We start from the raw sequence: 15,190 nt of genomic DNA, 5'->3' as shown, positions 1-15,190 counted from the left end.
AGTCAGTCAAGGCTGAGCTTTTGTTTGTTTGTTGGTGTGTGTGTGTGTGTGTGTGTGTGTGTGTGTGTGTGTGTGTGTGTGTGTGTGTGTGTGTGTGTGTGTGTGTGTGTGTGTGTGTGTGTGTGTGTGTGTGTGTGTGTGTGTGTGTGTGTGATATATAATATAACAGGGGGCATAATCAACCCCATCCCTAACCCACCCTTACCCTCACATTCAAAATCTCAACCCCAACCCCAACCCACCCTTACCCTCACATTCAAAATCACAACCCCAACGCAAACCCACCCTAACCCTCACATTCAAAATCTCAACCCCAACCATCACCCACCCTTACCCCCACATTCAAAATCTCAATCCCAACCCTCACCCTCACATTAAAAATTTCAACCCCAATGCAAACCCACCCTGAGCCTCACATTCAAAATCTCAACCCCAATGCAAACCTGTCCTAACCCTCACATTCAAAATCTCAACCCCAACCCAACCCTCGCCCAACACAATATCTTTTTTTAAATACGTATTTCAACAATATATATCTATATATATATATATATATATATTTTTTTTTTTTTATGTTTTTTTCTCTTCCAATTGTCTTTTCAGGCTTTCATGTTTGATGAAGTTGAAAGGGGGAGTAAGAACCTTCCTGCATCTTCTTCCCAGAACTAACAATATATATATATATATATATATATATATATATATATATATATATATATATATATATATATATGTATGTATATTTATATATATATTTTTTCTTGCAATTCTGTCTTCTAAGGCTTTCAGGTTTGATGAAGTAGAAAGGGGGAGTAAGAACTTTCCTGCACTTTCTTCCCAGAACTTTCTTGATATTGCTCTCATCAAGCACTATCCAACAAAGAACCACATCGATCGGTTGAGATCCCCAAGCGGACTCTTGGGAGAAACCACATTTCAAGTCTCCAAAATAAACCCAACTTTCCAAGGTATAACCACTTTCCTGTTGAGTTTCCAAGATATGTATCGCATTGTGAGTTATCAAGCCAGAACCCACATTTCAATTCTCCAAAATAAAACCAACTTACAAAGTCTCCAATGAATAACTCATTTCCGGATTTTTTTCAAAATTTGTGAGTCTCCAAGGTAGGCTCCATATTTAGAACCATCTTGGCAGAACCCTTTTCCCGAGTCTCCAAGGTAGTTATTTAAACTGTCAAAGCAGAACTCATTTACTGATTTTTTTTTTTTCAAAATTTGTGAGGTCTCCGAGGTTGGGTTCATATTTAAAACCACCAAGGATAACTCATTTACTGATTTTTTTTCAAAATTTGTGAGTCTCCAAGTTAGGCTCCATATTTAGAACCATCTTGGCAGAACCCTTTTCCTGAATCTCCAAGGTAGTTATTTAAACCATCAAGGCAGAACTCATTTACTGATTTTGAAAAAAAATTTGAGTCTCCAAGGTTGGCTCCATATTTAGAACCATCTTGGCAGAACCCTTTTCCCGAGTCTCCAAGGTAGTTATTTAAACATTCAAGGTAGAACTCATTTACTGATTTTTAAAAAATTTGTGAGTCTCTGAGGTAAAACATATTCTGGTTCATCAAGGTATAACTTGTTCAGTGGGTATTGTCTTGATAACTCACAATGAGTACCATTGATGTAAACCTCTTTTTCAGGATTTTGCGGGTCTCCAAGGTATAACTCTTTGGTTGGGTCATCAAGGTCGAGCTCATTCTGTGGGTCTTGGTCACTCACAAGGTCTTCAACCAAACCAACAATTTTGTCCCAAGTTGTGGCAAAAGCAGTATTTTCATTTCGTATTTCTGATACAATTTCCTGTGAGAGAAAATAATAATGTATTAATTAAGTGATTTAATTATTAAATGATTATATGCTTAAATCAAACTCTGTAAATCAGAAAATAAAATCTTACCTCAATAGATGAGGTTTGAATCCAGTTCATCAACTTGAAGGTTTAGTTCCATACAAGTAGTAGAACTCCAAGGAACTCCAAAGTCATCCCAATCAAGCTCAGCACAGCAGTCCATTCTCAGTAAAAGTAATAATATGTTTAAATTCAGTCTGGGTTTCAAGCCTTTATAAAGAAAGACTGGTGGGTGTGGTTTCCTTTGGAAATTCTGTAAAATTCTTTGGAAAAGAGATTAACTGGAAATGATGTAAGAGTCGGTGGTCCTACAAAAGTGGGCGAGGCTTAAGAAAAGTGGTCGGAGCTTAGGAAAAGTGGGCGTGGCTTTAAAAGGGGCGTGACTTATGGAAAGTGGGCGTGTCTTATGCAAAAATAATCTGAGGCTCAGGAGGTAGTCAAACAAGAGCATTAAGAGAAGTTTATCATTTTATCTCTGCTCAACAAAGATATTTAGACCAAGAACTGAGTTCCAAAATAATATTTGGTGATGAATGTAATAGGAAAATTAATTTATTACCTGAAGTAAAACATGGACAAATATTCATTGGCTCCCTCTTTCAATGGAATGATAATATAAGAGAAATGTTGTTTTAATCAGTGTCTCAATGGGACAGAGATCTTAATTATAATCCCAATTTAGGTCAGTCCCTTAAGTTAGTCCCAATTTAACATTGGGGGGGGGGGTTGAAGGGTGGAGGAGGGGAAGGGGGCAGAGATTAAACTCCTGGTTTGAGCTTTTGAGTCTTGAGACAGAGAGTTTTTTCAATTCATTTGTATTATCCCAGTCTCCTATTTAGGGGTTTAGGGGTTAAATAAGAGAGTTCCCCCCCCCCCCATTCATTTGCATGGGAGAGGGCAAAATGGGGAGAAAATCGGACTCCTGTTTCGAGCTTTTTAACCTTAAATCAGAGTTTCCCCCTTTTCCCCCATTCATTTGAATGACTGCACATGAAACCCCTTTAATCTATTCCTGTCATACTCCATTGCATTTTGTTGGATTTTTTGTGATGTCACAAAGAAGAATTTGATCCCTCCTATCTTCTCTGCCCACTGGAACATCTCTTCAGGTGTCAGAATCTGATTCTGTCGAGTGGCCTGCAAACTTGCCCTTGCAACAAGGCGCTTCACAGTTGCTCCAATCCCATCACATTACTCCATTGAGTGGTGTATGTTATAACTAATGACTTCAAATAGAGACCTGCGGGACATGTTTTTAAAATTAAAACCCAAACATATGTTTGGATTATCATTACAAGAATTTATTTTTGAATAAAAAATGTACTTATAATTCTTAATTTGTGAGAAGAATAATCTAAGTTGTTATATAACCTCAGTTAATGCCCCCTGCATATTTACCATTTTTGGTCAAAGTGGCATTTTCAACTTCCTACAGATAGAAATATATGCATTTATCAGGCATTCTGAAAACAGATCCTTAAATTTCATATGCCAGTTTATAAATATCTGCAGTATCACTTTGCTAGAGTGTTCAGTTTCAGATTTATAAGCTCATGAATATGAAAAAAATGAATAATTAAAAAAAAACGTGCATGTAAATAAAAATTTATTTTAATATGAAGCCATGGGCGTTAGATAAAATTATTCGGTCAGTAGACACATCTTATATGAGGCAATCTTTCGAAAAAAAATTAAGATCCTAAACCCCTAGCCACATGGTCAAACCAGGGGACAAAATTGGTCCATTTTAGAGCCCTCGGAGGCAAGGGCTTATGGTAAAACTTTTATAATTCATCACCTAACTGTATTATCCCAACAAAAATGTATCTATGGAGAGATAATGACCCTATAATCACTGTGTTATGAGGAAAAAATTCTAATAGTCCATGAGCCAGGTGGCCGATTTTGAGGTTTTGGTATCAAGCGACTGAATAAACGCCGTTGTGATTTTTGGGTGGCCTAATGTCTCAAGTATTCAAAAAAGTTGAACGGACCATTCAGATCAGTAGCTTAATACCCCTACGGCGGCCATTTTTAAAGATGGCCGCCATATTTTTTGAAATCCATATAAGCAAGTTTAGAGTACGATTAGTCAACTTTGGGTTAAGGTAGACAGACTTGTGAGTGCTCATTTTGTTTGTTAGAACCTGCTGAATCTTATGATATGTGGATTGTTTAGTTTTCTGTGTTTCTGAGCTCGGCATTGAACTTTGTATGTGAAAATTGCGACTATTTTGTCACATTTCATCAAAATATGCAGAGAACTTCCCTCACTACATCGTTAAAACTATTGTTCTGGTGATAATTTTACTTTGGTTGAGTCAATATGGTTCTTCTGAATCTATAGAATGTGTAGTATAACCCATGTGAGGCCATTATCCCACTGAAAATGGATATATTTTGGAAATTCATTTCGGTGTATTGACTGAATTTGGGGTAGGGGTAGTCGCAGTTCATAATGAAGTCCACTCCCCATGTATCAAAAGTTTACTCAGATTGGTATTTTACTTCAAAATATCCACTTTTAACAAGGTTTGCACATTTTTCTAAATTTGCTTTAACCCTTTAAGACTGAAAATATCCCGCAAATACGTTTTTTTTTAATAGCCTGTGAATAAGTAATTGCACGCGTACTCAGAGTCAGAAAATGACAAAGAATAATCCCACAGGTATAAAAGTAGTCATCAGTTAGTTACAAGAAGAACCATGGATTTCCTATTGTCTGTTTTGAAAATTCAGAGTTCTTTCTGGGACCCCCTGTACTTCTTAATTCACCGTGCTGCCACCATGTGGAAACACAGCAAAACAAATTGTTTGACATAACTGTACATTTCCTTCACTGGGATAAGGGAGAAGATTCTCATTGATTTTCATTTATCTATCTGTAATGTTCATTACATGATCCCAAAGTTTTTCACAAGTTAGTATCATCTTTTACTCATCAACCCCCCATCCATTACCGTATAGAGGCCTAGAGAAGTGCACACTCACAATTTAGCAGTGGTCCTATAGAAGTACGCAACATGATATACATACATACAAACATGGTGCTGCTCTTGTAGATGCAAATGCTTAGAGCCTGAGGTAGGGGGAGCACAGTCCCATCACTCACTTGCCTATGATCCCATTCTTCATTAAAAACTGCAAGGGGAAAATCCCTTTTTCGGATGTTTGCAATTTGGGGTTTTCAATCCGGCTGGTGTACCATTTTCGAAGTTAAAAAGGAAGCGATTAACCAACTGAAGTGGAACACATTGTGGCTCTGATTCAGTTGATGTTCTATCTTTTCAGGTCCCATTTTGAAAATTTCAAAGAGAAGACAGAGCCATATGTCATGACCGATTCTGAGGAAGACTGCAGGAAAACGAAGCGCCCAAGAGTCGAAAAAGCCAAATGTGCAATATGTGAGGAAGAATGTTTTGTGGATGAACTTGTTAAACTTAAAGACATTGCGTCTTGGCAAAGACTATGAAATTGCTAAGATAAGACATATTGAACCTATTTTGAGGATTGCTGATGCCAATCCTCCATCCGCACCGGATATCCGTTATCATAAGAAATGCAGACAGACTAACGCATGTTAAAAATCTGAGAAAAATTCAGGGTGATCTTGGTAACTTGAGTAGTGAGCCGAGTTCTGTTCAGCGGAGGTCTTCACGCCAGTCCACATATGCTGCGGACAAATCACGTGTCTCTCCAGAAGTATGCATCTTCTGCGAGAAAAAGACAAAGTACATTCAAGGTTCCCACACAAGGGAACCGCTCATTCAGTCCTCAGAACTAAGGGCTGATGAAACGGTACGTGATGCCGCTATTAGGAGATGTGATGAGAGAATCATTGCCCTCACATCCCGTGACATTGTTGCTGCTGAAGGGCACTACCATGCCACCTGCTATAGGCGTTACACAGTCAACTCAAAACGAGACCAATCAACGGCACCAAAGACCGCATCGCAGTCTGCAGCGGGCGACGATGGCTATGCCAACGCTGCGGGAGTCGCACTGGAGAAGTTATATTCGTATGTGCGTTGTAACATATTGTTCAATCCTCGCCTGGTTTCCCTGGTAGAAATCACAGCAAAATTGGAATTGTTTTTCATTGAACAGGGTGTTGAAATTAGAGTGTCCACAAAAAAGAATTTACGCAGAAATCTTGAGGCTGAATTCGGTGACACCTTGCACTTTTTTGAAACAGATCACAGAGTGTTTCTTCGACCACATAACCTTAAAACCGATGACATTGCATCTGAAGTTATCCGTTTAGAAAAGTGAATTCAGCTGTACAACCAAGGACAAGACTGTGTCCATTTGATTGAAAATGTTGCAATCATACTCAGGGATAGCATCAAGGGTAGCAAATGTGGCCTCCGCACCCCAAAGAACACATGTGGCCTCCGCAAGAGGCAAGAACGCAAGAACACAAGAACAAATGTGGCCTCCGCACCCCGAAGAACTGGACAAATCATACATTGAATTGCCAGTGTCATGACATTTTTGAAGGTGCTCCTGGGGGGTACACAGCGCGACGCATCTGACCGAATCTCTCGGCTGTCATGGTCATTTGCGCAAGATATCCTGAATGCTGTGACAAATGCGCAGGTTGTCACACCTAAGCATGTCCTGTTAGCTTATGTTGTGAAAACATTGACAGGTAATGTGGAAGTCATCAGGACCCTCAATAGGCTTGGTCACTGTTGTTCCTATACCCGACTCAAAGAAATTGACACAGCATTATGCGTTGAGAAAGTTAGTCGAGGTGATGGTGGCATTCCCAAAGAAATTCATCCTGGTGTCTCAACTGTTTTCGCCTTTGACAACATTGACAGGAGGGAAGAGACACTGAGCGGAGAAGGAACAACACATCGTGTTAATGGTATTGTGATGCAGCCTGTGTCTTTAACCTGTGCTCCGCAAAGGCAAGATGAGCCAATCGTTTTTAAGCAGGAGAAAAGAAGAACAATTGAGACAGTTGGTGATTGTTTGCCATTGTATGTAGCAGGCCAGAGAATTGTTCCACCCCCACTAAACACCCCAACTTTGTCAATGCCATTCATAGATGCATCCACAAGTGCTCACCAGCGAAATTACATTTGGCTTCTTGTGCGGATGCATGATATTCACAACCAGATCATACCATCATGGACTGGATTCAATATCCAGACAAGGGACAATGTTTCAGTATCCAAGGACACCGTTGGTTACCTGTCAACAATCAATGCCCCACCTTCAGATCTTTCAACTGTGCAAGAGATTCTGTGCAAATCAGTGTCCATTTGCCAGTCATTAGAACTTGACAAAATATGTGTGGTAATGGACCAAGCTTTGTATGCCAAAGCTACAGAGATAGCTTGGAAACACCAGTTGAAATTCGAACGTATTGTCTTGATGATGGGAAATTTTCATGTCATCTGCAATTTGCTGAGCATAATTGGAAAGCTGTTTGGATCTGCTGGACTGCGTGATCTAGTGGTTGAATCGGGGAGAATAGCAGAAGGGTCAATTGAGAAAGTCTTATTGGGTCAGCAATACAACCGAGCTGTGTGTCTTCATAAAATCGTTTATGAAGGGATGATGCGACAGGTTTGGTCAGGGTTTTTAGAGTGGTTAGACAACAGCCACCATGATGATCTGCACACGCTTGATGAAACCTTTCGATGTGTGGCTGATCTCCACAAAAATATGTGCTCTGTTACACTTGAATCACTTGAGCAAGACATGTCTTGCCAAAGGATACTTCATCTTTTTGAGGTATACTTGGGTGTTCTGCGCAATGATAGAGGTCCTGTTTCCGCATTCTGGATGACGTACATTGATCTGGTGGAAATATTACTTGGTCTGATCAGAGCCGATCGTGAAGGCGATTGGTATCTTCACCGAGAATGTCTTCGGAAGATGATTCCATGGTGTTTTGCAATGGACAAAACCAATTACTCGCGCTATCTTCCAGTTCACTATGATCAGATGATGATGATGCTCAATTCTGTTTGCCCTGATCTTCACCAACATTTTCTCAATGGGGGGTTTTCTGTTCAGTGCAGCAGTGGAAACCCATTCGGGAAAATTGCTGAAGACCAAACCCTTGAGGAAACTGTAAATAAGGACACACAAACTTCAGGTGGAACCAGAGGGTTTAGCATGAAGCATGGGACCGTGTCTCGGTACTACCTCACTGCAGAGCATAGGGCAGAAGCTTTACGTCAACTCAGGGAACTAATTTTCATCCAAAGTTTCTCAGGACATCAGGATCTGCAAAGATCTCGCATCAGTAAAGATGAAGTGGACGTAAAGCAAGAAACTGAAGAACTGGTAAACAAGGTCTCCCGAGCGTGCAAGAAGGGCTGTGCAGGAAATGCTAGAGAGTAACTGGATGAATCCATTTGACGAGGGATATTCCGATCTAGTGAGCATTTCTACTGGGCTCGCTCCACCCGATGTCTGCAAGGACTTGCTCAGCGCACAGGAGAAGGGGGAGGAGGCGTTTATGCGGTTTACTTTGAAATTGGAAAGTGGAGAAGGTTTCTATGAACCTATAAAGAGACTGAAGCTGAAAACATTTGCTGACCTACAGAAAGTAACAACTGTGAAAACACGAGACAAAGAGGTAGTCCTGAAAGCAAACAACCGGCTCTTTGGTAAAATGATCCTTATTTCTGAAAACAGAAAGCTGGATATGAGAGACGTTCTTTCGTATCCTCAAGGACAAAAACCATGGTCATTGGCTAATGGGGATGGCACATTAAAAAAGACCGACAAAGCCAGGCTTGGGAATCGTATTGAGAAAGAGGCAGCGAAGGTTGACCCACCATCAGATCGAACGGCCACGATAATTGATGGCATGGATTTAGTTCAGAAAATGAATGGGGGCAATCACACATTTGCTGAAATGTCACAGAGGATCTTGAACTATGTACTCAACGAGGGGAAGGGAAGCAGCAGAATTGATGTTGTGTTTGATAATTACAAGGATAGTTCGATTAAAAAAAATGCGGAGCAGATGATCCGAGGCTCTGCTGAAGGCATAGTCTTCAAAGAGATCCGGGCGGGCCACAGGATAAAAAAATTGGAAAAGGTTGTTGTCAAGTGGGGAGAGTAAGAATAATTTCATCGAATACTTGTCAAGTCGTTTGAAGGATCCATCATGCCAAAACAAACTCTGAGACACAGAACTTTTCGTCACATCAGGCGAAAAATGTGTACGGATGGAAAGTGACCAGGTAGAGGAGGTTTCCGAACTTGAGTGTAGTCAGGAAGAAGCTGATACTAGGCTGATTCTGCACTGCAGACATGCTGCTTCTTCTTTTTCGAAAGTGATGGTTATATCAGAGCACACTGATGTCCTAGTACTCCTTCTTGGATTTCATCTTGAATTGGGAATAAGGTTACTGCTGAGACGAGGAAAAAAGAACAAAATTCACATTATTGATATCAACCGCCTCGGAACAATTCTTGGAAAGGATGTGTGTAATGCTCTGATCGGACTGCATTCCTGGACGGGCTGCGATAGTCAGTGCATTTGCAGGACAAGGAAAAGTAAAGTCGTTAAACAATATTCGGAAAGATGAAAGCTGTTGGAGAGTGTTCTCTGACATTGGTAAAGACTGGGAGCTCAGTGTTGAAGCATTTGCTCTTGTTCAGGCATACACATGCAAAATGTATTCATCGAATACAGAGATCAAAGAAGTCAATGCACTCAGATATGAACTGTTTAGGTCCAAACGGGGTGAAGTGACAACAGGAGAATTGCCACCTTGTCGGGATGCGTTGTATGAGCACACTAGAAGGGCTAATTATCAGGCTTCCATATGGAGAAGAAGTCTGGAGAACAAGCTGGATGTTCCAAAGCCAACTGATGAACATGGTTGGACCGTCACTGAAGGGGATGTAGCAATTCAATGGCTTCCCATCCGACCTGCACCAGATGTTGTCCTGTCTTTGTTGTCTTGTGATTGCTCCCAAGCGTGCAAGAAAGGCACATGTTCATGCATAGACAATGGTTTATTGTGCACACCGGCTTGCGAGTTAAAGGAGTGTGCTTATTGGAAAGAGGATGAGGATGAAGATGATTTCACGCAAGACGTAGATGACAGTGACGATGATGGTGATTAGTGATTTGAGAAGACTGTTTATTGCCACAGGCCTTCCTGAAGCATTATAACCAACTTTCTAGAATCAAGATAGATGCTAACTTCACACTAAAGTGGACTTTTTGTCAAGCTTTCAATTCCTGGGTCGTTATAAGTATTTTCAAGAATGTTTCACGAAAACTCGGCCAAAATACCTCATTTTTCAGATATATTTGTCATTTTTTTTTTCCAGAAAACGACTTGCAGAAACCAATTTTATTTCACATGAGAGGAATTTGCATGTAACTTCGAGCAAAATGATCCCAAATAAAAGGTTTTAATCCATTCCAATGATGAGTTATTACATTTTAGTTATCTTTCCCAGTTTCGTCGGAGGGAATGGCGGCCATCTTTGAAAATGGACGCCGTAGGGGTATTAAGCGACTGAAATGAAATGTCCGCTTGACATTTTCTGACATCTGAGATGTCAAGCTACCCAAAAATCACAATGGCGTTTATTCAGTCGCTTGATACCCACTTTTCACCTGGCTAATGGACTAAGTTGTTCCATATTTTCAGGAGGGCTACTATAGTTTCACCTTATTTTAGCTCGTTTTGGCCCAAAAGCAATTTTTAGCTTCCTATAGAGTGAGAAATATGCATCCCAGAGGCTATCTGATGCCATAATTGAAAAATTTGGATGCCAATTAGTAAATATTTGCAATATTAACTTTCTGGAGGAGTCCATTATAAAATTATAAGCCCCTGAAGTTGAAAAAAAATGCGTTTTCACATTTGGCATTTTTAGGGCAAAATTTCAAAGGTCTCTCGAGATCGATATTTTTTTTAAACTATTAGGAATTGAAAGCTAATCTTTTGCATGGTGGGTAGAGCCATATAGATCTACATTTAAGAATTTTTCCAGCAAAATCTGAGGAGGTGACCTGGGGAGGTTTTTGAAATTTAGGTGAGTTGGCACAGAATGACCCCACTCTTTCTTCCTTGGATACACTCTCCACCACTTCATTTAACTCACTCCAGAAATCTTGTTTATACTCCATCTCACACCCCACTTGCGGGGCATATGCACTGATGACATTCATAATCACCCCTTCAATTTCCAACTTCACACGAATCGCTCGGTCCGACACTCTCCTTACCTCCAATACCCTCTTGACATAATCCTCCTTCAGGATTACCCTGACACCATTTCTCCTCCCATCCACAACATGGTAGAACAGTTTGAAACCACCTCCAATGCTCCAAGCCTTACTCCCCATCCACTTGGTCTCTTGTACACACAGTATGTCTCCCTTTCTTCTCTCCATCATATCAGCCAACTCTCGCCCTTTGCCAGTCATAGTCCCAACATTCACAGTTCCAACTCTCACCTCCACACTTCTCCCCTTCCTCCTCTCCCACTGCCTCTAGACACGCCTTCCCCGTCTCCTTCTCCTCCTTCGCCCAGCAGTCATAAATTTTCCACCGGTACCCTGCTGACCAACAGTACCGGTGGCGGTCGTTGGTAACCCGGGCCTCAACCGATCCGGTATGGAAATCCGTTTTATGATCCGCATATTGATTTGGCACAGGTTTTATGCTGGATGCCCTTCCTGATGCAACCCTGGTCGCCTCTTACAACACAGGGATATGGTACACCTATTCCAACCGGGGCATTATCATGTGTATATATATATATATATATATATATATATATATATATATATATATATATATATATATATATATATATATATATATATATATATATATCATATACTACTATCGTCATGCAATATGTGTGTATCATACAATATCATGTGTGTATCATACAATATTGTCAGGTATGAATGTCAGGTGTGACTATTGATTGGCCACATATGGTCCATATTTAAACATTTGACTCATTTAAACATTTGGCAATTCAATTAATCTGGTGTCTGGATTCAAACCATTGTCCTGGCTGCTTCAAATTGTGTTCCCAAGCCTTTTGTCTTTGCTTTAAAATGTGTTAAAATGTATTACAAGCAAGCCAGCCGATGTCCTTGTCCAAGCAGTCTGGTCGGCTGTTTATGAATTCCAGTGCAGAGAAACTACAAAGGCTGTAAAACTACAAAGGGTTTGCTGCTGTTTATGAATATGTGCCAGCACTCTCTCGAAGCCCGAACCGACCCAAACCGTGAGAAAGATGTTGGCTTGCCAAACTTCCCATAGGTTGTCGGGTGGGGGGGGGGAGCCCACTTGCCCATTTGTTTCTTGATAAAGACTGTTGCTTTTACATGGAAATAGCAAATGAGATTCATGTTTTGAGTGTACGTACAACTGAGATTTCTGTATGTTTTAGCATGTCGTTTCGGTGCGAAAAACATGTAATGTAAGTTAAATGCTTCTATGAGAACCTTTGTTAGTCTTATTGAAATACATGAGCCCATGACATTTATTGATTGGTGTTTAAATGATGCTTTGTTTGTTTCGGAGTGTTGAGAGCAGTTGAACTATGCAATGTAAGATTCCGTCTCGTGGAGCTTTGGAAGAACTTCAACCGAAAGATTGGATGATGGGGAGAACCCAGATTGGGGTGATTGGGCATTCAACACGTGATCATGAAACTACCCCCTTCCTGAGGAGATAAGATGAGCAATGTGGGAAAAAAGAAAAGAAAAGAAAAAAAACCCACTGAGGAGAAGGTTGGGGAAGACCGAGCGTCACCGTTTTGTGATGCCAGGCCGGCCAGGCAAGCGTGGAGGAATAACCGTGGAATTGCTGCTCCGCGAATACATCGTAACCTTACCGTGGCTGCTTCAATGCACAACGAAAGCCCTGAAGGTCCACATACCGAGTCCTCTGCAACATGTGTTCAATGGTGCGGGTGGGGGCTCGTGCAGCCGTCGTGACTGCATCCAACGTGCAAAGCTGGCTTGGTGAATCATACCTGTTGCAAAAACAGTTGCTACAAGGGCACAAACTCGGCTAGAACTCTGGGTCACCTCTCTGATCCGTTTCATCACCTTCAACCCAGCGTCGAGCCCAAGCTCTTGCCTGCCAAGATCTACCTTCTCGTCAGCTCAACAGAGTGCTTCAACTGTGTTTCCCGTTGAGTGCGCTATTTTAATGGAAACGCACACGCTCGCCTGCGACACCATTGAAATGGTCGTTATATGAGCATTCGCTGCCATTGTTAAATTGAACTTGTGTAATGAATATCTTTCTCCTCCAGGAACAGGGTATGGTGATCATGGGTAATATGATTATTTGGGGTTTCATAAATTTAATTTTGAGCCTTTAAGTCGAATTCGCTGTCAGTGATGTTCTTCCTTTGCTCAAGAGTCTTTGAATTGTGTCATTTACTTTGAATGTGGCCAAGGGGGAAATGTCAGGTATGAATGTCAGGTGCGACTATTGATTGGCCACATATGGTCCATATTTAAACATTTGACTCATTTAAACATTTGGCAATTGCATTAATCAGGTGTCTGGATTCAAACCATTGTCCTGGCTGCTTCAAATTGTGTTTCCAAGCCTTTTGTCTTTGCTTTAAAATGTATTACAAGCAAGCCAGCCGATGTCCTTGTCCGAGCAGTCTGGTAGGCTGTTTATTAATTCCAGTGCAGAGAAACCATAGAGGCTGGAAAACGACAAAGGGTTTGCTGCTGTTTATGAATATGTGCCAGCACTCTCTCGAAGCTCGAACCGGCCCAAACTGTGAGAAAGATGTTGGCTTGCCAAACTTCCCCTGGGGTGTCGGGAAGGGGGGGGGGGGAAAGCCCACTTTCCCATTTGTTTCTTGCTTTTGCTTTGCTTTGCTTTCTCAACCTAGGAATAGATTTTATGCATGAGAGTTTTGTAGTGTGACTTTTCAGTGTGGTCCAGGGTCTGACTGCTGTGGTCGGTCCCTGTGCCACCTCCGCATGCATGTGCTGTGCTGCTTCAATAAATCGTATCATTCGAGAAACCTCAGTTGACTCACCTCAATTCTTGGCTGGGATTGTAGGATATCCATGACAAATATGTGTCGCATGTGTGTACCATGCGTGCAGCATGTGTGTATCATGCATGTATCACATGTTTCATGGAATAGCATGTGTGTATCATACGCGTATCACGTGTGTAGTATGTCATAACATGTGTGTGTACCATGTGTGTATCGCATGTGTATCATATGTGTGTGTATCATGCGTGTATCATGTATCATGTGTGTACCATATAACGTGTGTATCATGCGTGTATCACGTGTGTATCATTTGTGTACCATGTAACAGCATGTGTGTATCATGTATGTGTATCATATATCACACATTTATCATGTGTGTGTAGTATGTGTATCATATAACAATGTGTGTATCATGTGTGCACCATACGTGTATCGCATGTGTATCATATAAACACCGTGTGTGTATCATGCGTGTATCATGTGTGCGTAGTATGTGTGCACCATATAATGTGTGTATCATGCGTGCATCACGTGTGTATCACTTGTGTACCATGTAATAGCATGTGCATATCATATAATACCATGTGTGTATCATATAATATCACGTGTGTATCGTGTGTAGTATGTGTATCACATAACGTGTGTGTATCATGCATGTATCACATATCACGCGTGTATCATGCAATATCACGCTTGTATCGTGTGTAGTATGTGTACCATATAACATGTGCGTATCATGCGTGTATCACGTGTGTATCATGCGTGTACCATGCGTGTATCGCATGTGTATCATATAATATGTGTGTACAGCATGTGTGTATCATATAATATCACGCGTGTATCATGTGTGTGTAGTATGTGTATCATATAATAACGTGTGCATTATGCGTGTATCACGTGTGTCATGTGTGTGGAATGTGTGTACCATATAATATGTGTATCATGCGTGTATCACGTGTATCATGTGTGTATCACTTGTGTACCATGTAATAGCGTGTGTGTAGCATGTGTGTATCATGTATGTGTATCAGATATCACTCGTGTATCATGTGTGTAGTATGTGTATCATATAATATCACACATGTATCATGTGTGTGTAGTATGCGTAGCATATAATAACATGTGTATCATGTATGCGTGTCATATATCATGTGTGTGTCACGTGTGTACCATAGAATGTGTGTATCATGCATGTATCACGTGTGTATCTTATAATATCATGTGTATATATATATATATATATATATATATATATATATACATACATAGTGTTGTGGTTACCAGATTCGCAAACCACCATTCAGGTCCCTTAGGTGAGGTATCTCG

General features: G+C 40.8%; 1 protein-coding gene across 1 annotated transcript; it reads left to right on the top strand.

Annotated features, from left to right (window-relative positions):
• The first annotated feature begins 760 nt into the window (after positions 1–760).
• On the top strand, positions 761–11,611 carry LOC147029966 (uncharacterized). Its single transcript, XM_085873530.1, has 2 exons — positions 761–968; positions 5,162–11,611. The coding sequence occupies exon 2, from the start codon at positions 6,356–6,358 to the stop codon at positions 8,231–8,233; it is 1,878 nt and encodes a 625-aa protein (XP_085729656.1). The 5' UTR covers positions 761–968; positions 5,162–6,355; the 3' UTR covers positions 8,234–11,611.
• Positions 11,612–15,190: the final 3,579 nt, after the last annotated feature.

The sequence above is a fragment of the Eptatretus burgeri genome, chromosome 3 (assembly GCF_056783735.1).
Source record: "Eptatretus burgeri isolate ZD-2024b chromosome 3, Ebu_testis_v1, whole genome shotgun sequence".
In the NCBI taxonomy this organism is placed as follows: domain Eukaryota; kingdom Metazoa; phylum Chordata; class Myxini; order Myxiniformes; family Myxinidae; genus Eptatretus; species Eptatretus burgeri.
The sequence above is the reverse complement of the archived record's forward strand: the minus strand, read 5'-3'. Positions and strand labels throughout refer to the sequence as shown.